Source organism: Pteronotus mesoamericanus, unplaced genomic scaffold, assembly GCF_021234165.1.
Source record: "Pteronotus mesoamericanus isolate MK-2021 breed Mesoamerican mustached bat unplaced genomic scaffold, CSHL_Meso_final scaffold_21, whole genome shotgun sequence".
NCBI classification, from domain to species: Eukaryota; Metazoa; Chordata; class Mammalia; order Chiroptera; family Mormoopidae; genus Pteronotus; species Pteronotus mesoamericanus.
Window position 1 is genome coordinate 26,341,566 of NW_026555310.1, and position 27,556 is coordinate 26,369,121.

General features: G+C 37.5%; 1 protein-coding gene across 1 annotated transcript in view; it reads right to left on the bottom strand.

Moving 5' to 3' along the window:
- Positions 1-27,556, bottom strand: part of PTPRO (protein tyrosine phosphatase receptor type O) — a 196,335-nt gene that overhangs the window by 83,959 nt on the left and 84,820 nt on the right. Inside the window, 1 exon segment of the mRNA XM_054590802.1 lies at positions 2,954-3,227. Coding sequence (XP_054446777.1) covers positions 2,954-3,227 — 274 coding nt within the window.

Consider the following 27,556-nt stretch of genomic DNA (forward strand, 5'->3'; position numbering starts at 1 on the left):
AGGGTCTGCCTAGGCCTGTGGCCAGACCAGGGGAACCAAGAACCTCCCCTGTCCTCACCAAAATCTTGGCACTAGTGAAAAACAACAGTAGTCCATTGTTAGGGGAGGGGCAGGATCATGGAGCACTTCTGTGGTGCAGGGGTTGAGGGATTGCTGAACTCAGAGGCTGAAACTGGAGCAGTGGGAATCCCCTCTACCCTGCTGCACTACCGCCGAGGAATTTGGGATCTGTGATGAGCCAAAAGGTGCCTAATACCTTAAACCCAGTTCAACTAATGACTAGATCAACTTAACCTCCCACACTAACAGTTTGGTAATACTGTAGATTTAAATTTAACAATGTAAATAATTACATTAAGTATAAATGCACTAAACTTCCACTATCAAAATTGGTAGCCACTAGCCACATAGAGCTCTTGATCACTCAAAATGAAGCTATTGTAACTGAGAAAGTAAATTTTTAATATTACTTAATTTTAATTATGTTAAAACTAAAAAAGCATTATTTTACTTTTATATTATTATATATTAAAATAATATTTTGTAATGGATTAAATAAACTATGTCATTAAAATTAATCTCACTTTTTTGAAAAGTTTTTTAATTTTTCTACCAGAAAATTTAATTTTACATATGTGATTAACACTCTGTTTTTATTGGGTAGTGCTGGTCTAAACACTTCAATTAAAAAGCAGAGATTTTCCACATTGGAATAAAGCAAGATCCAACTTTATGGAGTCCACAAGAAACCAGTTTATATACAAAGACATAAGTAGATTGAAAGTAAAAAGATAAAACAAGTATACCATGACAACATAAAACTGAAGTCTATGTTACTATCAGACAAAATAGACTTCAACACATGGCATATTACTTGGGATAAAGAGAGACATTGCATATGATAAAAAGCTCAGCTCAACAAGAAGACATAGTAATGCTAAAAGTGCTTGCACCTACAACATAACATCAGAACTTCAAAATACGTAAAGTGTAAACTAAGTGAAAGGGGAAATAGATAAACCCACAGACAGGCAGAAACTTTCCGACTCCTCTATCGAGCACTGTTAGAACTGGTACACAGGAAAGCAGTGAGGGTATGGAAGGCTTGAGCAGTCAGCTTGACCTAATTGACATTTATTAAAATTTCACCCAACAAGTACTCACAGCCTATACCACAATATAGACCATATTTGGGACCATAAAAAAATTTCAACAAGTTTCAAGTCATTGAAATCACACAAAGTATGTTCTCTGATCACAACATTTACTGAAGAATCAATGAAAAGATCTCTGCAAAATCACATTTTTGGTCTTTCAGCAAGGCACTTCCAAGCTTACATTTCAAAGATGAAATCATAAAGAAAACTAGAATGTATTTTAAATAAAATTCACTGTGTGTACTAAAATTTCAATGAGATATTCCAGAAATCTTCTAATCAAGTACTTACCAAATTTCTTTATGAGCCAGTAGCTGACTCTAGCTTTGTCTAATCAGGAGTGGCTGGGGGCATGCTAATGGATGCTGAGTTGGCAAGTCACTACCTTTTATTTTGTTTTGTGCCTTAGTCTTTGTTTTCCCCTGGCCCTTCCTCCTATTATTTACTTAACTAAATTGAATTAATATTTACTGATCATCTGGTAAGCATAAGGTTTATGCTAGATGCTTATGAAATTGGGAAAATGAGTAAGGCAAAGTTTCTGGTTTCAAGAGGTTGTATTATGGGTACTTTATACCTAAGCCTGCTGCCTGAATCTATTAATTCTCAATTTACCTTTTATGGTACTCATTTAAGACAGTATTTTACCAGGCAAGCTTGTCCTTTGATTCGCCTAGGTCTTCCCTATGTTTGTTCATTATATCTGTAAACATTGAAGGTCTTGGGTCTGTTTTTCCTAGTTTTTAGGACTCAGTACAGATGTTGGGGCTCTGCCAAGGGAAATTTCAATGAATTTTTTATAGACATGTTAAAAAACATGTCCTCTAGCTTGATTCCGAGTTCTTCCTTATTGGTATTTTTCTCCTTTATTTCAACAGAAAATATCACTATGTCCTTTTTTTAAAAAAAAAAACCTGTTGACAGAATGATCACATGTAGTTGGTATTATAAAAACTACAGCTGCTAAAAAATTTGCACGGAAGAACAATGAGCAAAAAGAACTTTGTTGAGCCATTTAATTACTCTAGTGATGAAATCTACCACATTATAGAAAACAGTTTTTCTTCCACACCTCATCATGTACAGTAGAATTGCATGTTACTTTGAGATTAGATATTAAAGTCAGAGTAAAGTGAGCATCACAGTTAAAACTAATATAGTTAATACCAATCATAAAAAATTCCTAATATCAACATTAACTCTTTAAGACATGAACTACTGAAAACATGAACTACTAAATGCCACTGATTTTTTTTCTTGGCTTTTTTTTTTCTTGGGTGCTGGATGCCAAGACTATTATGAGGATGTGGTGGGGAATAACACTGACAAATAGTGGTATCTTTTTCTCTCTTGGATGAAAATGTAGAATAGAATTTGAGCAGGCTAAATATGAGTATAAATTCATGTCTCAAAAACCAAACTGTATAATATGAGAATATGTGTTATGGCAAAAATAACTTAATTATGATCATACTATTAAGTAATAGAAAGTTACATGGTCTGATCATGAATCTAAAGTTGTCATTCAGTCTTAAAATACCTCATTAAAGTTTACTTTCTCTTAGTTTTAAGCATTTGAAACAAAATATTAGAGTAAAATGTTATTAAATTTCAGCAAGAAACTCTACTGATATAAAGCAAAACTTTGAATATATGTGATTTGATGTCAAGGAGAATTTATATCACTTGATTTTACTAGATCTTGCTATTCTGGGCTGATCTTTCTTTTAATTGGGATTTTATAAGAATATACACAAAGAAGAAACACAAAGGACAATATTACACATGTTGCTTACTTGTTAACACAGTGATTGATCTGGATGGCTTCATAACCACATGTCCATTTACCACCACCAGAGTGATTATATAATAAAGGCCATGATAATTGGCCTTAAAGATAACAGGAGGAGGCAGAGTGCTGTTGAATTGCTCAAATTCGAAGAAGTAATTTTTTGATTCACCAGTTATCTTCACAACATACACAGATGATGGACTCATGACATCTGAAGCTTCTAAAGAGACAACGATGCTATTATCATCTTGCACAGTTACACGGAATGTTGTAGCATTCTGTTTAAGAAAAGAGAAAACATGGAAATGGAGGTCAAATTCAGATTATTATCAATAAAATTATACTGAGATAATTTTTCCAAAACTAATGTTGTGGTAAGCATTACTTTGTAAAATCGAGTTATACGATGTACAAGGAGAGGCAGAAAGAGAGATTAACTCTCTTATGTCTCAAGATTTTCTTGGGGTTTTACTTTGAGGATTCTTCTTCATTGAAAAGCTGCTTCTAGTTCATGGGCTGTGTCATGTAATAAACATGAAATAACCATCATGGAAATGAGTAGATAATGAATGAATGAGAATCATCTTGGCATTCAACTTCCAGAGAAGTCCTTGATTTCAGCTCTGCTGGAGAAGCCATGTGGTTTGAAGAAGCACCCTATTTTATTTTGGAGGGAGAGGTGTTGTGGAAATCCTAGGAGAATTCTAGAAGGCTGTCTCAAGGCAGTTATTTCCTCCCCCACTTCTCAACTGTGAGCTCTGAAAAAATAAAAGCCAGCACTGAGAAACTTGTGATAATCCTCCTCAGTAATGGTTAGCCAGCCCTTAATAATAAAAGCTAAGATAGTCTTTGAAGGAGGGACCAGGCTGGGGATCCGCAGCATATATGGGAAAATCAGCAGTTAGTGGACTGAGGACTTTGTCCCGTATCTCCAGGTAAATGTTTATGGACAGTATTTGAAAAAGTATTTGTGTAGTTGGTTTAAATATTCCTCCTAATTTTTTCTGCTCCACAGGCAGAATCAGTCCTGCTCTCTGGTCTCATGCAAGACTCATATACTTTGTACCACTTGCTGCTTTGTTTTTAATTTTATCTTCTAGGTATGCAGCAGCCCAGATAAGTGATTTCATGACTCTGAACCTCACATTTCTCTTCTATGAAGGTGGGGCACAAAAATTGCTGAAACTCGTGAAGGACTTACAAGGATCCAGATGCTAAGTCAGGCAGTCTATAAACACGATCATTTCATTTAATATTCAAACAACCTCATGAGATGGTATTAGTCTTTTTAAATTTCATTATTATTCTATTGTATTTTTCTATTACCATTTATCCCCCTCAGGCCCCTCCCCCTCTGCAATCACCACACCGTTGTCCGTGTCCATGAGCCCACACATATTGTCAGCAGACAAATCAAGCATACAATACGTATTACTACCCTACAAGAGTCTACATATACTTAAAATGTATGAATATTTTTTCTTCTTATTTATTTATTTATTTATAGAAATCTAGTTTTTACAGGTCCTAGGATTTTTAAAGAATATTTCGCCATTAACAGTTTAATGCTGTGTTAACATTTAATGGACTTAATTGTGTTCATGTTATTCTGAACACACTAAACCCTAAGTCCTTTACGGACAGAGGCTGTATCTTATTTCTAGTGCATATGCAGCTCCAGGACCAATGCCTGGCATCTGCAAGGTTTCCCATTCCACCTAAGAGGTTCCCGACCGGTTTTCAAACCAAGAATACTTTTGGGACCAAACATATGATATGACCCATACTACATAGTTATGCACTGCATGATGATGTTTTGGCCAACAGCAGACCACATATGTGATGATGGTCCCATAGGGTTATAATGTGACTGAAAACCTCCTATGGCCTAGTGTGGGCTGTGATAGTGATGTTGTAGCCTTTGCAATGTATGTCACAATGCATTACTTTTGCATTCATGGTGATGCTGGTGTACACAGACCTATTACTTGCACTGCCAGTTGTATAAAAGTATAGTACATGATACTTGATAATGACAATAAGCAACTATGTTACTAATTTATGTATTTATCATAGTATACATTTTATCATTATTTGAGAGTATACTCTTTCTACATATAAAAAAAAGTTTGCTGTAAAACAGCATGCTGTGTAACACCAGAAGCAGCCTCGTACACTGTGCTTTATTTAATCTCCTATTGTTTTGTGCAGTAACATGCTGTGTAGGCTTGTGGCCCAGGAGCAATAGGCTAGACCATGCAGCCCAGGTGTGTTGTAGGCTAGACCATCAAGGGTTGTGTGAGGGCCCTCTACAATGTTTGAACAGCAACAAAATGGCCTAATGACGTTTATTTCTCTGAATGTATCCTGGTCAGCGGTACGTGACTCTATTGCCGAGGGCCTGAGGTGGAAACGGGAGGCTAAACCAAGTACTGAATATGTAGTAGCATTGAAGTCTGAATTTTATTCATTATCTATTTTAGGAGCTGATTCACTAACTCAGAAAACAATAAATTTACAAACATCACATTCATATTTATTAAGAATTTTTCACTCTGTGTTTTAGCAGCCATTATCTGAAAGTTTTATGATGATGAAAAGAATAAATTCAATTTTGTAAAATGTTTAAGAAATCTATGTCTGTCATGTCATGATGCTTCATAGAGAGTAAATTTTCCAGAGAAAGGAGTTAATCTTTCAAAAATCTAAGGACGTCTTTGGGGATGACTGTATCAGCCATGAAAATAAGCACTGGCTATGTGCACCCAGGTTGCTAAAAATAAATCAGGGCGGGCTAATCAGATTCAGGCAGTGCGACTAATGAGAAGAAAGCAATAGGCCAAGTGAGATCTAGGCAGTGAGCCTGAAAGAAATGTCATCATGATATTTCTTCTCTGTGTTCTTTGCTTCAGCTTTTGTTAGAATCTCTATTCAGGGGAAAATTCTAAATATACGCTGCAGGCATGTAACCCCTGCTGAGAAGTAGAGAAAGAGGGAAAAGCTAAAAGTAACAACAATGCATCTGACAAACAGGCAAGACCAACACTGATATATTTGGTGGACTAAAAAATATTTAAAACCTTTTTTTCTGAGATGGGGTAATAATATTGCTTAACTTGGCAGTGAAAATATTTTCACTACAATTTCCTTTGCATAACCAACTTTAATATAGAAATTTCTCCGGTCCAACACCCTTATTTCACACTTGAGAGAACAGTGGTGCAAACTGATGTAGAACAAAAGGTCTGGGATCCACGTGTTCTTACGATTGTTGGTATGTTTCCTGCACTAGAGGCAAGCTGCTTGGGCAGGGAAAGAGGCCTGGGTGCTCAGCTGCGGCGAGGATAGGGGAGCCCAGGAGCCTGCTGCTGTTCCATAGCCAGTCCTGGAGGCTACAGAACATACTGGAGGCAGAGTGGGCAGCACTGAAGAGGAGAAAAGTGCAGGATGAGTCCCCAGGGTGTGGGACAAGGAAGAGGACTGGCCACGCAACTACAGAAATACACACAGTCAGAAATCCGAGGAAGTCCTCCAACATCCTGACAAATGTAGCGACTATTATCTATTGATTCCTTAATCTGGACCAATCTTCAGAAATAAGTGTTACTATCCCCCTCGTACTCAAAGAACTTAAATAATTTGCTTACAAGCATAGCAACAAACTTGTCATCAGCGAGCCTGATTTTCCATTCCTTTTCTGCAGCCTGTTACCGGTGAGAGTTTGTGGAAGCCCAAGGACCTCTTAACTTCATCTTCTTAATTTGTGAAATAGTGGTAATTTCTATAACTTACGGGATTTTTGTAAAGATTAAGTGGCTTTAATAAAAAAGATAACAGTATGAACTCAATAGTTGTATTTCAAAGGTTATTTATTGTGCTTTAGGTAAATCTGGAATCACTCAATGAAGTTCTAATTATAGGCGCTCTATGAACTTTCATCTAACTAACTTCAAAATACTATAAAGTTCTGTAATTACATTCCCTGGATATTTTATTCATACAACATTGGAGACATGTCCATTTGTTAATTCAGAACAAACACACACTAGCTAAGTGTCAGCTTGGCGTGAGGCATCACTCTAGGTGGTGACGACAGGCAGATGAGTGAGACAGGATTCTTGGACAGCAGGAGCCCAGGCTCCGGTAAGGAAGGCACCTTCAAATGTGCAATCATAATGCAATCAGAGTGTTATTAGCTACAGACTTTGAAAAGCTCTCCAGTTGACACCTGTTTTGTCTGCCTGTCTGGAATCCCTTCTAAGATTGTATCCTGTTCTTTTGGAGCCCTGCTTCTTTCCTACTCTAAAGCCAAGAAGGGGTTTAAGACATGGTGGGGGGGTGAATTATGGTACCCGACTCCCAGGCCAGAGCAGGAGGTACCCTGACTCGGTCTGGGTGAACCAATGTCCCCAGTCCTCCCTCCATGAAGATAGTGACAGGGATGTGTACATGTGGACCATGCCCATGAACTAGAATGCTTGCTCTGAAATTTTATGACTGGAGTTAGTGGCAAGGAGCTCCCTCCTCTAGTTTGAAGTGTATATGGATGCAAAGCTGGAGAAGTCACTGTCTCTAATTTCTGCCACGTGAAGAGAGCTGCTTGGGGAAGTCCTGGTCTCAACCATCCTAAGGCCCAGGCACTGTGCCATGTGGGGACATGTGTGAATAAATCTCAGTTCATGGTTTAAGTTTTTAAAGCTGGCCTTCCAGAATTTGCAACCAAATGTTCTGGTCAGGATAAGAGAATTTTTCAGTGATGTAGACATAAAGAGAAAGAAACACTTAATTCTGCTTCTGCAAATGGGTGTGAGGGAAGGCTTTAGAGTGGAAGTAATGTTTGAACGATTCTCGGGAGTTTCCCAGGGGAACAACAGTCAGAAAAGTCATCTGGAAAAGGGGGAAGAGACCCCGTGGTGCCCTGGAGTCGCTGGATAGTGGGAGGGCACTCAGGGGAGAGGGCTGATAGCCCCATCCAAGACGGGCCTAGCTCAGAAACTTGGAAATTGTATAGGCCAAAAGACATTATGAATGTTTCAATGCATAAAAGTGACATGATTCGATAAATCACAGTTTAGAAAGACTAATATAGTTAGGAGGATAGGCCAGTACCAGTTAGGAATTGGTGGACTGGGCCCATCAAAGGCCGGTAGACAGTAAGGAGGCTTTTGTAACAGTTCAGGTAAGACATAATGAGAGCTCAAGCCAGAGCTGGCCTCATCAAACCTGCCTGCATGACAGGCCTCTAGAACATTATCAGTGTTCCAGTTGGCAACCCAATCAATGGTTAGCCTTATTAGAAGGCATTTTAGGAGAAACACTTAGAAAATTCTGCTGGGCTAAGGTTACCACATAAGAAATAATGGGATGCTCAGTTCTTTTAAATAGAGATATTCACGATGTCCGGTGCTTACACCGCACTTACGGACAGGCTTGATCCTCAGCAGACGTTATATAATTTATCTACTTAGCCTCCTGTCTACCTCCCAGGAAACCTTTTCAGCAAGATATTTGTTCTTTTCATTTCCTTCAGGAAGATCAAAGTTCCAGAGCTGCCCTGCCAGAGCAGGGTTTCCCCTGACACTTTCTAAGAATTATTCACAAACTTCTTTCAAAAATTGTCAGAGCAGAATTTGAATGTTGATCTCAAGAGCAAGGAATGGCTCCCTTTATCTTCTTATTCATGCAACCATTCTTCAGATATGCTTTGAGCAATAGCTGTGTGTGAGCAACTGTGCAGGACGCTGGGGATAGACTCTATTTGGGAGTAAACAGAAAGATAGGTCTAATCTGCCTTTGTCCTTCCTAAAGTTGTGTCTGATCAATAATAATAGCAGTGATGTTAATAAGAATGATGATGATAACATAATAAAGCCCATTAACTTATGTAGTGCTTATTATGTACTGCCAGGAACTGCTCTGAACCTCAGACACCAGGCCCTTGCCAAATAAATACATTTAAAATATGCTGTGTAATACCAGCCTTCTTCAGATGTGTCCTAAATGTATCTTTTCAGGTAGAGTATGTCGGTCCTCTCGCCTTTTCAGAGTCCACATTCACGCCAGCTCTGCCTTTCATGTTTGACATGAGCAGATACATTCATCCCTGTCTTTACCATTTCATAATGCAGGGTCCTCATTTCTCATGCTTCTCATTAGGTAAAGGGGTCCAAACTCAAATGTCAGGCAGGTAATATAAATGTGGGAAGCAGTCAAGTATAAGAGGTCTGAATGATGGAATAGTTAGAAAACAGGAGGATACCTGCGTTGTCTAAAAGCATCATTAAAAAGCACACTTACAACAAAATAAAGCTGTACTGGCCAAAGAAAAGACTGGTACAGGCCAGTCTCGGGCCATAGGCTGTCTCATTACAGCTCTTGAATTTGTTGCATTGTCATTTCCGTAATCAAATAGCTCAACTTGGGATCTTCAGCTTCCAATCCTACTCTATTTGTTCTGCTCTGCTAGAGTGCAGAATAATAACTACATTCTGCTATCCGTTAAACATTAATTTAAAGTAGATACAAGTGATGTTTCCTTATCAAGTTGCCATATGTGTGTGTAAAATGTCTATATATATCTATGTGTGTGTGTGTGTGTGTGTGTGTGTGTGTGTGTGTATATATGAAATAATTATTTTTAGATTTCCAATATGGACTTGAGGTGGAAGCTCTGCAGAACTCTTAATTTTGAAGATTAAACAAAAACATGCTTGGAAAGAATTTAACCTGGCATTTTTAACTGGAAAGGAACTGTTGTGATCAAGACGTGTGCTAAGATATTATACGATATGTAAGATAATAGTATTATCTATGATAACATTCTATATTTTATAAAGCACTTTCAAATATATTTTCTCATTTGGTCCTCGAAATGTTATTAAGTTATTATCTCACTTCACAGATGAAAACACTGAGGCACAAAGAAATTAAATGGGTTTTTCAAGGCTTCCCTATTATTATGTGGAGGAGCTGGTACCCAAGGCAATTCTTTAACTACACATTTCATGATTCTGTTATACTATGGTCCCCAGTCTGTAGGATCCTGGAGCCAAAATGATTTGCCAAATGCTACTGGCATATCTGTATTTAACTGATGGTGAGCTCCCTCAGCCCAAGCCATGACTTATTCCTCTAGAATATGATGATAGATGCTAAAAAATGTGGTATCATGGAAAAAGAAATTTTGGAGATAAAAAGAAATTTGGGAGGTGGCCAAACCTGGGTTCAAATTCCACTTAAGGGATCGTCTTTCATTGTAATTCTTTGAGCCTCAGTTGCTTGAGATAAATTATGGAAATACTAAAACCTATTATGATGAGGTTTTTGTGGGGGAACAAAGGAGATTATATGTGCATATTTCCTGGCCCAACACCTGATATCTAGTAGACCCTCCAAAAACAGTAGCTAATTATTGCTATAAAATTTATGGTCTAAGGCTTCTCAATGATTTTCTTTGGAAGATGTACATTTTTGAAGTTGTATCTTTTTAAGTCACTAATTCCATGATTCATATTGTGTTCAATAACCATTCCGACTGTCATTCTATTTATTCAACATCAGTATTACTCTTTTGGCGACATTAGAAACAAGAGAAGGCAGCATTTCTTCTTCTGCTATGCTTGTGTTTGATAGCCTGAGCCAACCTGTTTGACTAAAGGTTACCATTGGAACAGCGCCTAGGACCTACTGTGCCGAGAAGTTTAGGGACCTGTGACACTGTGCTTCGCTGACAATTGACTTGAGAGGAAGTGGGTCCACCATCTAGAAAGCCACAAAATACATTTGTTCTCCACAGTTTAATGATCTGGCAAATCCTAAAAATATACAACATTTTTCTGGCTTAATGTGTTATGAAAAATAAGGGCTCCTGACAGGTTAATTCTGTGGAACAAATGTTATTTTCATAAAATGAAGCACAGACACACATAATTTTGCCTATTTTTCTCTCCATCCTATTTTCTGTCCTTTTCTGTATTTATAGTTTTAAAATGGTTTTTCCTCAAAAAGATGCTTGTAAAAATGTAGCTACCCAGCTCACTGAAATCTACTGTGAAAGATGATGGTGCCAATCATTTATTTTGGAATGGATGAGTTCAGTCAAATCTCCCCACAGGCATGGAGTGTCTCTCCAACTGTGACAGCAGTTAATTAAATGCTGACGAGAGCTAACAAAGAGTGCAGTCTACTTACCAAACATGTGGTTCACAACATATTTACGTATGCCCCTTGTGACTTTTTGTAAACATTGTGCTTTAACTCCCCTCCTTGTTCAGGTGTTAACATCGTCAACAACAACACTGTCAAAACTTCAGAGCTAATAGCTTCTTGTATCTGCCCCCGTTAGTGGGATTTTACAGTTTTCCTAGCAGGCTGATCCCTCCATGACAGAAAAACCAAAGCCCAGACGTTAAGGGAGGTGAAGTGCAATGCTTTACATACATGCTTTGCTCCATGTTTACCTTCAAGCAGTTCTTAAAAACTCAGTGCCCACTGTATGCCTGGTGCTAAGGATATGATGGTTAAGAAAAAAAATTTGTCCCTGTCCCAGTGATGTTTGTAGTCTACAAGAAAAGAGGAAATACACCATTTAAAATAAGTAATTATGAGTGAAAAAAATTTGTTAAGAACTGCTTGATGATAAGAGAAGACCTAATGGGAGGATCTAATCTAGTGGAAGTAAGAGTTTATATACAGGTTAAGAACAGGCTTGGTGATGAATTGCAGGAAGGACAGGATCTATGAAGAATAGTGTATATGAAGACCTGGGGGCTGGAGAAAGCATAATGCATTGGAGAAACCAGAATAACATCAGAATGGCCAATAGTGGAAATGAGATCATGGGATACTTTGTAGGTCCTTCTAAAAAAGTAGAGGCTAATTGCTAAAAATTGAGACTATAATCTATGGGAGGCCACTTACAGTTTATTAAGCAGGGAAGTAAAATGATCAGATTTATATTCTGTAATAGAAGAAAAATTATTATGTTAACTGTTGACTCCCAAATTCCTATTCAGGAAAACTTTTGATAAAAAAACTAGATGACAACAAACCACTTGGGATAGACTAAACACTGACTGTGTGAGCGGAGGGATCTAGGCAAACAAACAAACAAAAAAACTTAGCCAAATTAGTATTCAAATTTCAAAAATAAATATGCTTTATTCCAGAGAGTAAAGGGGAGAGGTAAGAGGGAAGGGGCAAGGAAAAAAAGTGGAGAGAAGAGCCAGCAAGATGATGCGATGCAGGGATACAGAAGGGACACTCAGCTAATGGAAATATCCAGATGGTGAGGAGGTCGAAGAACATTTAAAACTGGAAGTGGCTGATATGCCATTTAAAGTGCACTTTCAGTAGTAAACACATCTCCACATCCCCCAAAACCAATCTTAACAAATGTTTGCTATACTCACAAATATTCTGTGTGAGTGGATCACTTGTGGAATTTGCCAAAGGGGCTGAGTTTCACATCCACATAGGGCACAGAAGCTATTTGTGGAATTGAGAGCCTAAGGGAAGAGGAAGTTATGAGAGTGAAAATATTCCCCACATGGACAAAAATCCCAAAGGGATTTGAACTTCCATGAGAGATGGAAAGGGATTTAAAGCCAATTTCATTTAGGTCTCAACGGAGCAGAAAGATCAAGAGCGGGTTGGTAAGGACAGGCAGAAGTAGGTGTGACTGAAGTATTCTAGGAGAGAAATGATGGTGGCTAGGAGCAGGTGTCAGGAGAAATTTACAGGGTAAATTCCTGTAAAGTTAGTGACTTGAGATTTGATTGGTTGTAGTGTTGATTTTGTACAGACACACTTATCATCATCATTATCATCACCATCAACATATATAGAAAAGATGGCAGGTGAGCAGATATTAACAGGACAGGAGTAAGGGTGGTGTGTATCATATTTTGTTACATGAATATCACTTTAAGATCGGTCATCTTCATTACATGGGAAGTTACAGGACATTGCAGTGTAGAGGGAAAAACAATGACTTAAAGCAAATAGAGCCGAATATGAATATCGGTTCTATCACAGACAGACTACCACTTAGAGCCCTCGCTGAACCTTAGTTTCCTCATCTATAAAATGGGAAAAGAATGCCTACCTTACAAGCTTATTATGAGATTAAATGAAAAAAAGTAACTAAGATGCATGTCTTATTTTACGCCTTATACATATTAAGCTTAATTTTGATGTTTAAAAAAGTAGAAATTACACTAAATAATCTGGGTAAGGAAGCTCTTGTTAACTGCATTGCAAAGCTTCTGAATATCATAGAAAACCTAATAGACATTAAAAACATTTAAGTTTTCACTTGTGTACAAACAAATCTCTAAACATCATAACAAATCAGAACATCATAACAAATCTCTAAAATAATAATCATGCAATTTTTCAATATGTATCCTCCAGGAACAGTGGTAGCTTAGGTTTGTTGTTACCTGAACTAGTTAGAAATATAATTCAATATTATTTTTCATTATTTTATTTTATTTTTTTTACATTTTCATTTTTTAATTTATAAATCATGTTTATTCTATTACAGTTGTCTCCACTTTCCCCCCTTTACCCTTCTCCACCCACCCCACCCCTATTCCCGCTCCCACAGTCAATTCACACTCTGTTGTCCATGTCCAGGGCCATTCATACATGTTCTTTGTCTAGTCACTTCCCCTTCTTTCCACCATTGTCCTCTTTCCCCATCCCCTTTGGTCACTTTCAGTCTGCTCCATGTTTCCGTGCCTGTGGTTTATTTTGGTCGTTAGTTTAGTTTATTGAATAGAGTCCACTTATAGGTGAGATCATATGGTATTTGTCTTTCATCAACTGGCTTATTTCACTTAGCTTAATATTCTCCAGTTCCATCCATGTTGTCGCAAAAGGTAGTCGTTCCATCTCTCTCTTTCTTTCTTTCCTAAATGCAGGTTGATTTTATTTATTTATTTTTAAATGTCAAAGTTAATTATAAAATACTAAAAAAATTTAAAACAATTATAAAGTCTCAGCAATTAAACCAACATGACACCTGCACAGAAATAATCAAGTAGATCAATGAAATATAATGAGCATTCTAGAGACAAACATATATATTTGTCTAACAATATAACATATGATTAAGTTGATATTTCAAATCAAAGGGTAAAATAAGGCTTATCAACAAATAAGGTGCGTGGACCACTATTACTTAAAATAAAACAAATATAGAGCCCTATTTCACACATTATACAAGAAATATTCAGGTGAGTTAAAAATCAATATGTAGAATCTAAGGAATTTTAGAAGAAAATAGAACTAATATTTTTCATGACCTGAAGTAAAAATATTCAACCCCAGAAGCTATAAAGTAAATATTGACAATATAACTATATTAAACATTTAACTATATGGTAATATACATATAAAAAAAGTTAAAGGACAAGGAATAGAATAGAAAAGTATTTGCAACACATCTAAAACATGGTTAATAGGTTTTTTTAGGGAAAAAATTCTTCAGACCTTTAATCAATAAATGGATAAAAAATACCAAAAAGTCATTTAAAGCTTTTTTAAAAAATAATAGAAATAGGCAAGAAATATACTAAAACAGGTTTAGTTTCAACAAATAGTAAAGGAACAATTAAAATAACATCATTGTCACAATCAGATTAATGAGTATTAAAAATATTGGTAATATCAAGTATTGGCAACTGTCAAAGGAACTGGGTATTCATAGAAACTTTTTCTCCATCTTAAAGCAGTCCCTTTAGTATATTTTGCAGTGCTGGTTTGGTGGAGGTGTATTCATTTAGCCTTCTTTTGTCTGGGAAACTCCTTATTTTGCCTTCCATTTTAAGTGAGAACCTTGCTGGATAGAGCAGTCTTGGTTGCAGGCCTTTGCTTTTCATGACTTGGAATATTTCTTGCCATTCCCTTCTGGCTTGTAATGTTTCTGTTAAGAAGTCAGCTGATAGCCATATTGGGGCTCCCTTATATGTTACTACCTCTTTCTCCCTTGCTTTCTTTAGGATTCTCTGTTTGTCTTTGATATTTGCCATTTTAATGATGATGTGTCTTGGAGTGGACCTCACTGGGTTCCTCTTGAATGAGACCCTTCGTGCTTCCTGGACTTGTGTGCCTTTTTCTCTCCTCCAATTAGAGAAGTTTTACATCATTACTTTTTCAAACAGATTTTCTATCCCTTCCTCATCCTCTTCTCCTTCTGGTATCCCTATTATATGGATATTATTATGTTTCAGGTTGCCCTGCATTTCCCTCAATGCCTCTTCATTCTTTCTGAGTCTTTTTTCATTTTCTTGCTCTTTCTGGGAGCTTTTTTCTACCTTGTCCTCCAGCTCACTGATTCAGTCCTCAGCTTCATCTAGCCTGCTTTTGATTCCTTCTACTGTGTTCTTCAATTCAGAAATTGTATTCTTCATTTCCTCTTGTCTCTTATTGAAAGTTTCTATGTCCTTTTTCATGTGGATATAGTTTGCAGTAAGTTCCTCATAATTTTCCTGTAGTTTTTGGTAATTCTCTCTGAGCTCACTGAGCTCATTGGGCTTCCTTCGAACCGTTGTTTGGAACTCAATACCTGATAATTTACTGGCCTCTATTTCATTTAGTTCTCTTTCTGGGGATTCCTCCTTTCCCTTCGAGTAGGGCGTTATTTCTTTGTCTTCCCATTATTTGTGAAACTGTTCTCTTTTGCTTCAGATTCTTAAGTTGATCTGTCTTGATTTCCTGACTTTGTGATATGAACAAAGTCATATCTGGATCTGACTTTCTGGATCTGCCTCTGATGATGTCAGATGTTGACCCTGTCTGACCTTACACAGTCTGTTCGAGACTTCCAGTAATCTACTGTCTGTGGCTGTCTCCTTCAGCTGTTAATCTATTCACTCTGCACTCAGCAGGCCACCTTAGACAGCTCGGGCGGGGCGGGGCGGGGCGGAGTCCCTCCTGGCATTGGGGTTATTGAATCCTCTCACATTGCTGCTGTATGGGGGAGGAGTCCGCAATGGGATCCCACCGGCTACTCTCTCCATTCTCTCCCCAAAGCCTCTGTCCCCAGTCTCTCCTCAAGTGTTGCCAGACCCCTCTGCGCCCCCTTTAGCCAGGGATCTACTGTCTGTGGCTGCCACTTTGCAGTCAGCAGGTAGCTTAGACAGCACAGGGCAGGGTGGAATCCCACCTGGGGGTGGGGCTAGTGGGTCCTTTGATGCTGGTGCCTTTCAGGGGGAGTGGTCTCTGCTTGAGCAAGATGGCTGCTGCCGCATGGGGGATGAGTCAGCACTGAGATCCCGCCGGCTACTTTCTCAGTTCTCTCCCCAAAGCCTCCTTCCCCAGTCTCTCCTCAGGTTCTCTAGCCCACTCTGTCCCCGCCTTTGCCAGAGACCAGGGTAAGTGGCAGTTAGATTGTGCTAGAGCCGATTCTTCTGTCTCCGAGGTTATAAGGCTCCTCTCTTGCTATTGTTTCAGGTGATTTCTCCACAATTTAGTTGTAATTCCAGGTTGCTCCTGGGTGGAGGTCAGTGTAACTTCCATTCACTTCTCTGACATCTTGATTCTCCTATTTTTCATTATTTTATTAAAATAATTTCTAAACTAGTTTAACTCTTATTTCTCCTTCCTTCAAAATACTGAATTACGAAGAGTAACAGAATTATTAGGTTACAGGATCTTGGTAAAACACTAAAAGTATGAAAACAGGATTTTAAAGAATAAAAAGCATAAAATTTAGGGTAATTTATTTTTTTGCTTAGTGAGTTGTTGAACATAGACAAGTTTAAATAATCTCTCCAAGATAGTTTTTGCATCTGTAAAATGGGATTAACACATTTTCAGCATCACTATGGTGATGATATTGGTTATTGTCTGTAAACTACCTTGCACAGCTGGGTGGATTCTAAGTGCCTAATCAAAGCATAACTCTGAACATGTGACTGTTTTGGGTTTAAGAACTTGGGGGAAAATCACTGACATTATTATTCATTGTCAAGTAAACACCAGATTTAGAGAAATAGGAGGGTTTTAGACACTCAAAATTTTCTTCCATCTTTCCTCAATAACCATCCCCCCTTATCTGCCATTACTTCTCTGTCATGAACTGCATGAACCCCACAAACTAGTCAAATTGTCCACCACATATGTTCCAGTGCTCTTTTGCTCTGTGGTCCTATTTATGTATTCCTTCTGCCTGATATATCCCTTCCCCCAATTTCAAATATCCATTCTATATCTGTCACTGCATCTCTATCAAAGGCCACCTTCTTTCAGAAGCTTTAATGAGTACCCCAGAAAGAATCAGTCTCCTGTAATCCCACAGCCGCCTAGCTAAATTTCTCCCAGGATGCATCGCTGCACATGGGATCATGAAAATCTAGTAACAGGCAGATTGCTCTTCAAGTAAGAGATGGAAATAATTTTAAATGGCTCTTCACTCTTACCAAGATTCTGCTTTCCTCACATCAAGTATTTATAACATCTATTTAAACCATTTGAAGTTAACTTTTTGCATATTCATCTTCATTTGACAATGTTAACTTTAAATCATCACCATTTCTTACTTTCTTCAGCTTGAGTAATATGTTCAGCCAGCACGGATGCCATTTTGAATCACAAGAAGGCCGGAACAACAATCTGATATTTATGTTTTATAAATGAAGCTCAAAAATGTCTTTGTCTTTGGGAACAGCTGTAAAAAGACAGAATGCAATTTACTGCACCAAGTGAAAGGATCTCATTCTTTCGAAAGGATGGCATTTCTATAAATCAGGCTGTGGTATTTGGTAAGGAAGTATCGTTACTTTTACTTGACATAATGCCCTTATTGTTAATTGGCATTTCATCACTAAATGTTTGCCTATTGCCTTGTGCAAGACATATTTTAAAAGGTGAAAAGTAGAAATGTTTGTATCATTGAAATAATTTTAAAAAATGGATTTTATCACTAGAAAATCCTGATGATAAAGAATCTAACTACAGTGGCAAAAATTTTTCATAGGATTCTTTACAGAAATGTTTAAATCTCTTTCCATACCTTTGTATGTTATTTTAAAGTTTCTGTTCTTAAAGGCAACAGCTGTTCTTGGTGGCCTGACACAAGTACCTAATGCCAATGTACAATAATCTACACTGTTTACATTAAACAATCTTTACTCATAGAGCTTTTATTTAATCCATAGTAAAGACTAAATTAAGTCATGGCATGCAGTACTTTTGCCAGTAATTGAGTGTGAAACCCATATGAGTTTTTAAACCAATGTCAATGTGCTTTAAGTTCTGAAACATGCCTTCCCTATCTTCAATGCCCTGAAATACAATACTTATCATCAACATTAGTTTTCCACTTGCTGACTACACTATTTCTATTTCCTCCTCCCTGAATAGGATTACCTTTCTCCCTTCTTATTTACTTCTTCTCCCCTCTCTCTTTGTATTACTTCTCATAGTCTTCTTTGTGCTGTATTTGGTCAGTTTGGTATATAGATTTCCTGATAGATTTTAATCTCCTAAGGACAGAAACCCGGATCTCATTTATTATCTATCGCAGACTTTAATAAGGGTGTCCAATTTTTTTGCATCTCTGGGCCACACTGGAAAAAGAAGAGTTGTCTTGGGCCACACATTAAATACCTAAACACTAATGAAAACTGATGAGCAAAATAAAAGGTTTTAAGTAAATTTATGATTTTGTGTTGGGCCGCATTCATAGCCATCCTGGGCCTCATGCGCCCTGCAGGCTGTGGGTTGGACACCCTTGCTTAGGGATTTGCCATGAATGAGGAACAAGGACTTTCACCGTATTTAATTAGCCTCATAGTTCTTGGTGCAGAGCTGAACACAAAGAGATGGGCTGAAATGAATAAGTGAGTTAGACACTCCTGGAAGTCTAACACAGCACTTTGGTATTTGGAACTTAATAAATATTTGTAAATGCAAACCCATGTATCTATTCATTCACCTACCCATTCATCTACCTTACGTTTATTGAGCCTTTAACTACATGTTCTTACTGTGTGCCAAGTCTATTCTTATGTATCAGAATTTTATTATTATAGCTCAGTTCCTGGATTATTAAGGCAAAGTTATATCACTGTGTTGTAGAAATAAAAGAATACTTGGCCAAACAAAGAGAGATATCAGGAGGAGGCAAGGAGGTCAGTAGGTAGAGAGAGGCAATCAGATGAAGAGGAATGACTAAAGGAATTGTAAAGAAAGAATGAGTGGGAGTTAACAAAGAAAATGTATAACTTGGGAGTAAGAGTTATAGTGAACGATAAAACATGACAGAATAAGACTGACATTTTTGTATCTTTGCTGTTCACGACACTGCCTGTTATTTAATACCTGATAGAGAAGGAAATTAAGTTAAATTTTGAGTAGTATCTCAACTGTTTACTTATCCACAATCTACCTTCCTTTTTTCTCCTATGGCTACGTTGTAATTTTTTTCTGGTTTGCACAGGATACATTCTTAAAGACTCATAGATAAATCATTAATAAATCATATGTTACTATGGGAACTAATAGAGATTTAATCATCTAACTGCCCATGCAGAGGCCTGCCATCTACTTGGCTAAGAGGGTGCTGTGAAGATTCAAATAATAGGTGGAAGATTGAACCCTAGGACCCTTTTCCATTCATAACTATGAAAAACTATGAATTAATAAAAGCTGAACCTATGAGTAATTTCTAAGAATATTAAGAGATGCATGCCAGATTTCCTTTTAGGCCATAAGAATCCAGGATCTGTTTTCTTCAAAATGACAATTTCTCCCAAGCCCTTTCCATTAGCTTAAGCTTCGAGGAAACAAATCATGGAACATTTACTGGAAGAATTTAATAATACTTTATGATAATTCAATACAATATTTTCCAAATCTATTGCTACATAATTTATAATAAATATGATTAATTACATATATTTAGTACATAACAATATGAATTGCTGTTTCACTGGAATAAGAAATGCTATTAACCCGATATTTGTTTAGTTGATTAATGATCCTACTTCTTTGTGGATTCCCTTTAGCATTCAAAGTGAGAAAGATATTTTTTGTTCTCAGGTAATTATAATTAAGCTCATACTAACTGCTATAATTAAAGAAAAGAGTAATAGCAACAGTAATAGCTAGCATATATTAAATGCCTGAATATTCCAGGGTTTGTTCTTCCTGATATGTTAGATTAATTATGCCTAATTCTTAAAAATATTTAGAATTATTATAACTTTATAAATAACTGGGAATCAGAAGAGTAGGAATTCAAATAGAAGTAATTCAAACAACAATTTGCTTTTTGCTTTTTATTTCATTCATTTTTTTATTAATTTTTTTTTCAATCACCGTTCACATTCAATTTAATTTTGTATTAGCAAATGCAGCCTAGTGGTTAGGTGTACAGCATAGTGGTTAGACAATCATATGCTTTATAAACTGTCAAACAGCAATTTGTAGTGTTTACTTGGTGTCAGCTATAAGAGCTTGATTGCAAGCATGGGAGACTGGTTTCAGCTCTCAGGAAGATCAATTCTAAATTAACAATAATATTGAGAAGCATCAAATATGACAAGAAGCACAAGGTTCTCTGGTAGCAAGAGCACTTTACCTAGTGATGATGCAGTTGATGCTTGAAAGATTAGCTGGCTTCAGCTGGCAAAGAGACTGAAGTGTGGGGAATGTTTCAGGCAAGAGAGACAGGGAGCAGCAGTGTGCTCAGGGACAGAGGAGGGCACAGATCCCACAAGACCAGGAAGGGCCTTGAAGGTCATGTCCAGGTGATTGGGCATGATCTGGGGGCAGCTGCAGTGTTCTAAGCATGACAACCATGATTAGATTTTCTTTTGAAAACAAAAGGGCGAGTGGTAGAATGGAGCCCTGATTGGGGGAGAGTAAAACGAAGCAGGTGATCAATTAGGAGGCTGAAGCAGTAAGTGAAGCAAGACGTAGCTGGACTTCCCAGTGGTGATGGAAGCGGAGATGAGGGGACAATGAGAGATCATTAAGGAAGCATTAGTAGAACCCCGAACAAGTGCTCAGAGTGAGAAGGAGCCTTGGAGATCATGTTATCCAAACTTCTTAATGCAGATGAGGACACCCAAGGCCCAGTGGTCGGAAGGCTCCTGTCTAAGGTGTCTGGCTGGTTAGAGGAAAACATTAAATGCAGGTCTTGAACCCACTCCAAGGATATTTCCATGACAATGTTCTGCCCTTCCAAACCCTGCCAAATCAATCGCTCCCCTTTCTGTCATAAGAAATGCAGGCTCCTTAGATGGGCTTTCTGTGCACACAATAGAGGTACGAGGCAAATTTGGCACTTAGATGAGTGGCCGAGTTGCTTTCCAAGAAGCAATGAAGACTGCCTTCGCACTGTCATTTTTTGATAAGAAATGAAGAAATTAAAAACAAAAACAAAGAAATTAAGTTTTTTCACAGCATTTAGTCACAAACATACTAAAAGTTATTATATTGTAAGAGAGGAATCTCAAATGCTTACTGTGCTTTAAATTAGGGCTTTTTACACTTAAAAGGCATGTAGATTCAGGTAGTCTGGGATCCTGCATTTCTGATAAGCCCCTGTTTGAGGCTAACACTGCTTGCTGGTCCACAGAACACACTTTGAACAGCAAGGCCTTACCTTTCCGATTTACTCACAGGTTGCAGGCATGAACAGTCAGCAAGGGCCTGAGACAGGTAGGCTCAGCTGAGCCTGGGCAAGTCAGTCCCTTGAAATGGGAGGCATGTGCAATGTGAAAACAGGTGACAGTGTGAACAAGATAATATTCTGATAAGCCAATGGGAAGCCATCTTTAGAAGAGGATGGCGTCCCTCACGGGAGAGACAATACATACATGAGACTCAGAGGCTTCCAATGAACAAGGAAAAGTATTCGTCTTTTGCCACCATAGTTGACAATCTCCCTGACACCTTGGGTGTCACCCCAGGAGCACGAGACTCTGAGTTACAGACCTGTGTTTAAATCCTGTAACCAGCTTTGTGCCCAGGTTAACCCATTGACCATTTTTAGCCTTAGTTTTATATTTAACTTTATATTTTAAACTTCAGTTTTTTTTAACTTTACATTTAGGATTATTCAGAGATGGTAATAAAATAATATGCATGGAAATTACCTGTTACATGGTAGGTGTTTGAAAGAACTAGAGGAATGTGTTTGAAATTGTGTGTGACTCTTTCAAGACTTGGATCTAAATATCATTTTCTTCACCCCAAGTCTCGATAATTCTTGAAGTCATTTGCACATCAGGCAGTTCAATGTGATTGTTTTCACATGGAAATAGTGTATTAAATGGCCAGAAAAGAGGGCTGTGCCTATACATTTCAGGGGCTGTGTGGCTTGCAAATCATATTTAGATTTAGAAAGAGAGGCACTAAAGTTTATAAACTCCATGTAGCAGAGGCAGAAAGCTTGGACTTTAAGAACTAAAACTTTATTGAACAATTATTGACAGAAAGACTTAAAATTTGTGCACTTGGCACAACAACCAGGTTTCTGTAAAGCAGCTGCATCATTACAGCCAACATAGGAAAAAGGGCTGAGGAGACAAAGCAGAGGAGGAGTTGAACCAGGGTTGGGAAAGAGCCATTTCCCTGAGCCACTTCTGACTAAAGGTTTCTAATTCCCAAAAGAGGAAAAACTGGTAGGTAAGCAACAGTATTAAAGTCCTGCATTGTCAAGGGTGTTGCTTAGTAATTCACTGCAATGCAATAATTACAGGGAATTTCCGGAATGTAAGAGTACCATCATGGGGTGGTAGGAGACACGAGGTAAGAAACAATGCAACATTGCTCAGAGAGAACTTAGAAATACGGCAGGTCATGTGGAAAAGCAATTATTATTATATATGCATGCTAGAAGGTAGTTTAATTTGTATTTGGAGAAAATCACTGATTTAGACTATAAGTGAGCTCTTGCCATATGAGCAGTTCATATAAGAAGAAAATGTGCTTAGATTTTTCCCCCCTAAATTTAATGCTAGTCACAAGATTTTTACTTAATGCCTATTTTGTGCCCCATGCTTTAGACTGTAAAATGATTGTCTTTATGAAGTACAATCTCTATGCATAACAAGGAATGGGCTTTCCTAAAATGCTAATATATATTTGCTCAGGCACAGAAAAAGTATGCTGCCAAAAATGTCCTATTGTTATTTATTCACTGAAAAATATAGAAATGAACAATATGAAAAAATACAGCAGGGAACATAAAACATGGACCCAAATTTGTAACATGACATTAACAATAAGAGAATAGAACTAAACAGAGAGATCACATTCAGCTGGAGGAATCAAAGAATGTTTCCTACAGGAAGTGGTATTTTCTTGAATCATAGGCATTAAAATTTAAAATTAGAAGAGATCTATGGAGTAATTTATTCTGACCCTTCGGACTGGTGAACATAGTAAGAAAAGTTTGTTAGAGGCAGACAGTACTAAGTATAGAGCCTGTTCAGATGCATTCAAGATTTATCCAGTAATAGCACATGGCACATGAGAAGAAATAAGAGACAAGGCAACAGGCTAGATTGGAGGAAATGAAGTCTTGAATGCCAGGCTAAGAATTTGAAAATTGTCACCAGGAAACTATTCAATAAGTGTCTGATGTAGACTGCACAAGGCTGTCTACAAGGGCAGGCAGGTAAATGCCAATTCTCCATCCCTACCACCCTTCCTTCACAATCAGTGCTCTTTGCTAGGTAGGGTAGGATAGAACAGGCAAAATCCCCAACCCCAGATGGAGTCTTTTAAATAAGATTCCATAAGGAAAAAATGCCCAGTATTATATAAAAAAACATCCTTTTTACCATATGTTGTAACCAAGTTGTGCTGGGATGTGCTAAGCTGGGGAAGTGCATATGAATGTAATGTTTAGCATTTCAATATCTTATAGACTCAAGAAATGAGGCATACTTCACACGTTTCAGAGTAGTTCTGCATTTCTATAATATTGCTGCAGATTTGCGACTCTGTTATAGTCACCACAAGTAAACACAATTTGGAATTTTTGAAAACTGAAATGATTCTTGAACCTCAATGACAACGGAAGCAATTTTCCATTGTTTCTGTGAGGCAGTTCAACTGGAATTACCCTTTGAAATAAAGTAAATATTTCCTGAGAAGACTGACATGAAATCCACAATTTCTTTCTCATAAAATGGCAATCCTTTTGAAATGAACCTGATGTAAGATATTGAACCATTAGTTTCAAAAGAACCAGCCACCCAATATTGCCGGTTCTATAAGTGTCCTTTTTGTTTGAAGACAACAAAATGTAACCCATTTAGGTAGCCGGTAAATTTAGCACTCAAAAACTTTGCTCTCAAGAGCATTTCTTTTGGTGTGGAAAATAATAACTACAAGGCATAGGTTTGTGGCAAAGTCCAGAATCAACTTCTAAATGCTTCCATCAGGAATTCCACTAAGAATTCATTGGTGGTTTTTAAGTTTAGTAATTCCTTCATCAGATGTGCTATCTGATTCTTAGAGCTAATTCTGTGTCAGAGCTCCTTGCTCATCCAAACCTTGATGGTTCTTGATGGAGATCAAATGAGATTAGTGAAGGCTGGTGGTAAGGCAGTTAATCATAAATGCAATAGCATTTAAAGCTAAGGTGGCAAATTCCCGCTGAGCTTTTCTTATCTTGCTTTTCACTTGCATTGCTTTGTCTTTTTATTATTTGCAAATTGGCTGGGGTCGAGCCATAAAATCCTGCTGTGATTTTTTTTTTTTTATTTTAAGCACAATTTTGGAAGTGAATATTCATTCTTCTATGACATGTATACTTTCTATCCCTCTTTCTTCCCTGTAACCCATTCACAAAGAGAAACGCCTGGCCATTTGTTGTTACCCTAGTTCACTTGTGTGGTAAGAACCAACCTTCAATCCATACGTCTAGATCTCTAAAACCGTACTCATTCCAGGCAGCCTCTGCTGGGGGTTGATGACTCACACGCTGAATGTAAGGTGAAAGGAGAGCCTATGAAAGGAGTCGCAGGAGGTTGGGCCATTCACTATATGCCCCCATGCGAGGAAGGGGGGTTGCACTGAAGTGTGGTAATTCTCCCAAGCGTGAGTAATGTAGGATCTTTGCAGGTGTTACTGTCTAGTTTTTGTTTTTGTCATCTGGTGGTAAGAAAAAGAAAAGGGAAAGGGCAACTTGGACTGCTCTTCCCAAGCTCGCTGGCACAGGGGAGTGCTTTCCTTAAACACCCACCATGGTGCAATGAGATGAGTCTTCTCCTGCTTTGCCTTTGGACCTCAGGGAAGAAAGGGAAAAGACTGTCTGATCCTCCCATTATTTTAGCTGTTACAGCAGCTGCTGCTTTGAGTATCTCTCCGCGCCCCCCCATGCCAGCCTCCCTCCCACCCCCAGCCTGTCTCTTCGGTGAGCAGAACAAGGGACTAAATGGTTTTGAAAGGTCTATTTTTTTCTGATTCTGCTTCTTCGAATTCCTTTCGCCCTGACTAGGAGATTTTACTTACAGAGGTGTGGATGTATTAATAGAATTTTAACCGCAACATGAAACATATAATTTTAAATACAAACCCAAAACTTTAAAGGAAAAGTTTGGGACTGTTTATTCATTTTTAAGTGAAAAAGCACTAGAATAATCTACTGAAGAAGTGCACTGCTATATGCATTGTTCTAAGCAGACTAATATCATTCATATTAAAGAGGTATTAGAGAGTACTAAGTACTTTGCTTTGTAAAAACCTACACATTTAGTACTTTTTATTAATATGCTACAAATTCTATGTTACAGATATCAATTTCATAAATACCTTCTGTCCCAGAAGAAATAAATTAATCTAAATTGGATTTAGGTGCTATGTTTCAGTTGAACTGTTTCTGTCCTTTCTATTTTGACATTTGGCTGAGTTTTGTCCCAGACATATTAAAGGCCTGCCCTAGGGAGATAAGGATTAATTAATAAAGATAACTTACGAGCCAAAAACCAAGCAGAGATTTTCAGAGTTGTTCATGTCAGTTCAAGTTGGTTCATTTAGTGAAGCACATTTATTTTTCTAAATGAAGATACAAATGTATAGTTTGTAAAATAGAGAAAAGTAATGATTATCTGTGTGTTATGGGTACATGATTAATTGCTAGTTAAAAAGGGGAAAGAGGATATGTTACTTAGCTATAACTCAGTGTAATGTTAGTTTAAGCCAGATGAAACTGCTGATATTTTAAAAAATTCATGTTTAGAACTAAATAGTTTGAAAATAAAAACCAAATAACATCAGACCTTCCATTTCTATACAATAAATGCTTGTTCTGTACCTATATTTTGTCATGTTCTAAGGCTGTGTACTTTACTTGCAGGGGTTCCAATCTAGCCACTTATCAAAACATATAGAGAGACAGTGATAGGCCTTGAATTAAAATATAAAAGTATTGAATAATTGATCAATTTAAAAATAGTCCATTTTCATGAGCACTAATATTTTAGTAAAATAAATACATGATCATAGTACAAAAATTAGGATATAAGAAAATATTAAAAACTAAGGAAAAAATATCCCTCATAAATCCATCACCCAGAAGTAACCATTGTTATAGTTCTTGACTTTTTGACCACGTTATTGTTTTTTAATAACAATGGGATCATACTTCTTTCTATTATACTTTGCTTTTCTGAATTAGTATATGGGAAGAAGGATCTCTGCACATCCATAAATATTCTCTGCTTAATTTAAAATGACTATATAGTATTCCACTCTTGTGCACTTGAAACTTGAGTGTTTGCCACTTACAGAGCTCACAATAAGATAAGCAGTCTTATGCTTCCCAATTATTACTACTCCAAAAGTGGTCTATGGAACAATGTCAGGCTGAAAACTATTTATTTGTCATATGTGACAAAGTAAACACATCAATTAAGGGTAAGCATTTAAATCATTTATAACAATTTGTCACAGTATGCTATGCCTGCTGTCATATTATAATCATAAACAAATTTGGGCCTGTATTTTATATGCCTGCTTTAACTTAATTTGATTTTTCATACATTTATTTTTGATGAAAGAATTGGTCCAGATAGATTGGGGGTTGGGGGCAGTGGTTGTTCCATTAGAGCAGATAGTTCAAAAAGAGAAACCAATCTAGCTAATACGACTAGAACTTCGAGGCCCAGAACCTCTGCAGAGTCTGAGCCAATGGCTGGCTGATAGGAGTGCTTTTAATGATGTAGCAACTCAAATTTTGGGGGGGGCCATTTGGGAACATGAGCTGTGCTGTCCATGGTGCTGGACCATCACTTCTCAGGAGTGCATGGCTGTTTCTTCTAACCGTGGATACTTGGTTACTCCAGGTCAATTTTTCTCAAAAACTCTGAATCAGGAGAGAGAAGACAAAGTGACAAAATAGAAGTGGGGACTATTGGTAAAAGAACATTGATAGAGGTGAAGAGGCATTTTACAGAGAGACCGCCAAGAAGAAAAATAGATGCTTCCTAATTCATTTACTAAGAAACAGGCAACCTTAGCCAAAATGCCAAAAGAACAACAGATTTATATCCCATGCAGCGTGAAAGCTGCATTGGGATTGACATTAATAAATACATTCTTTTTGAAAGAATAGCAGCGATACTAAACAAGTGAGACT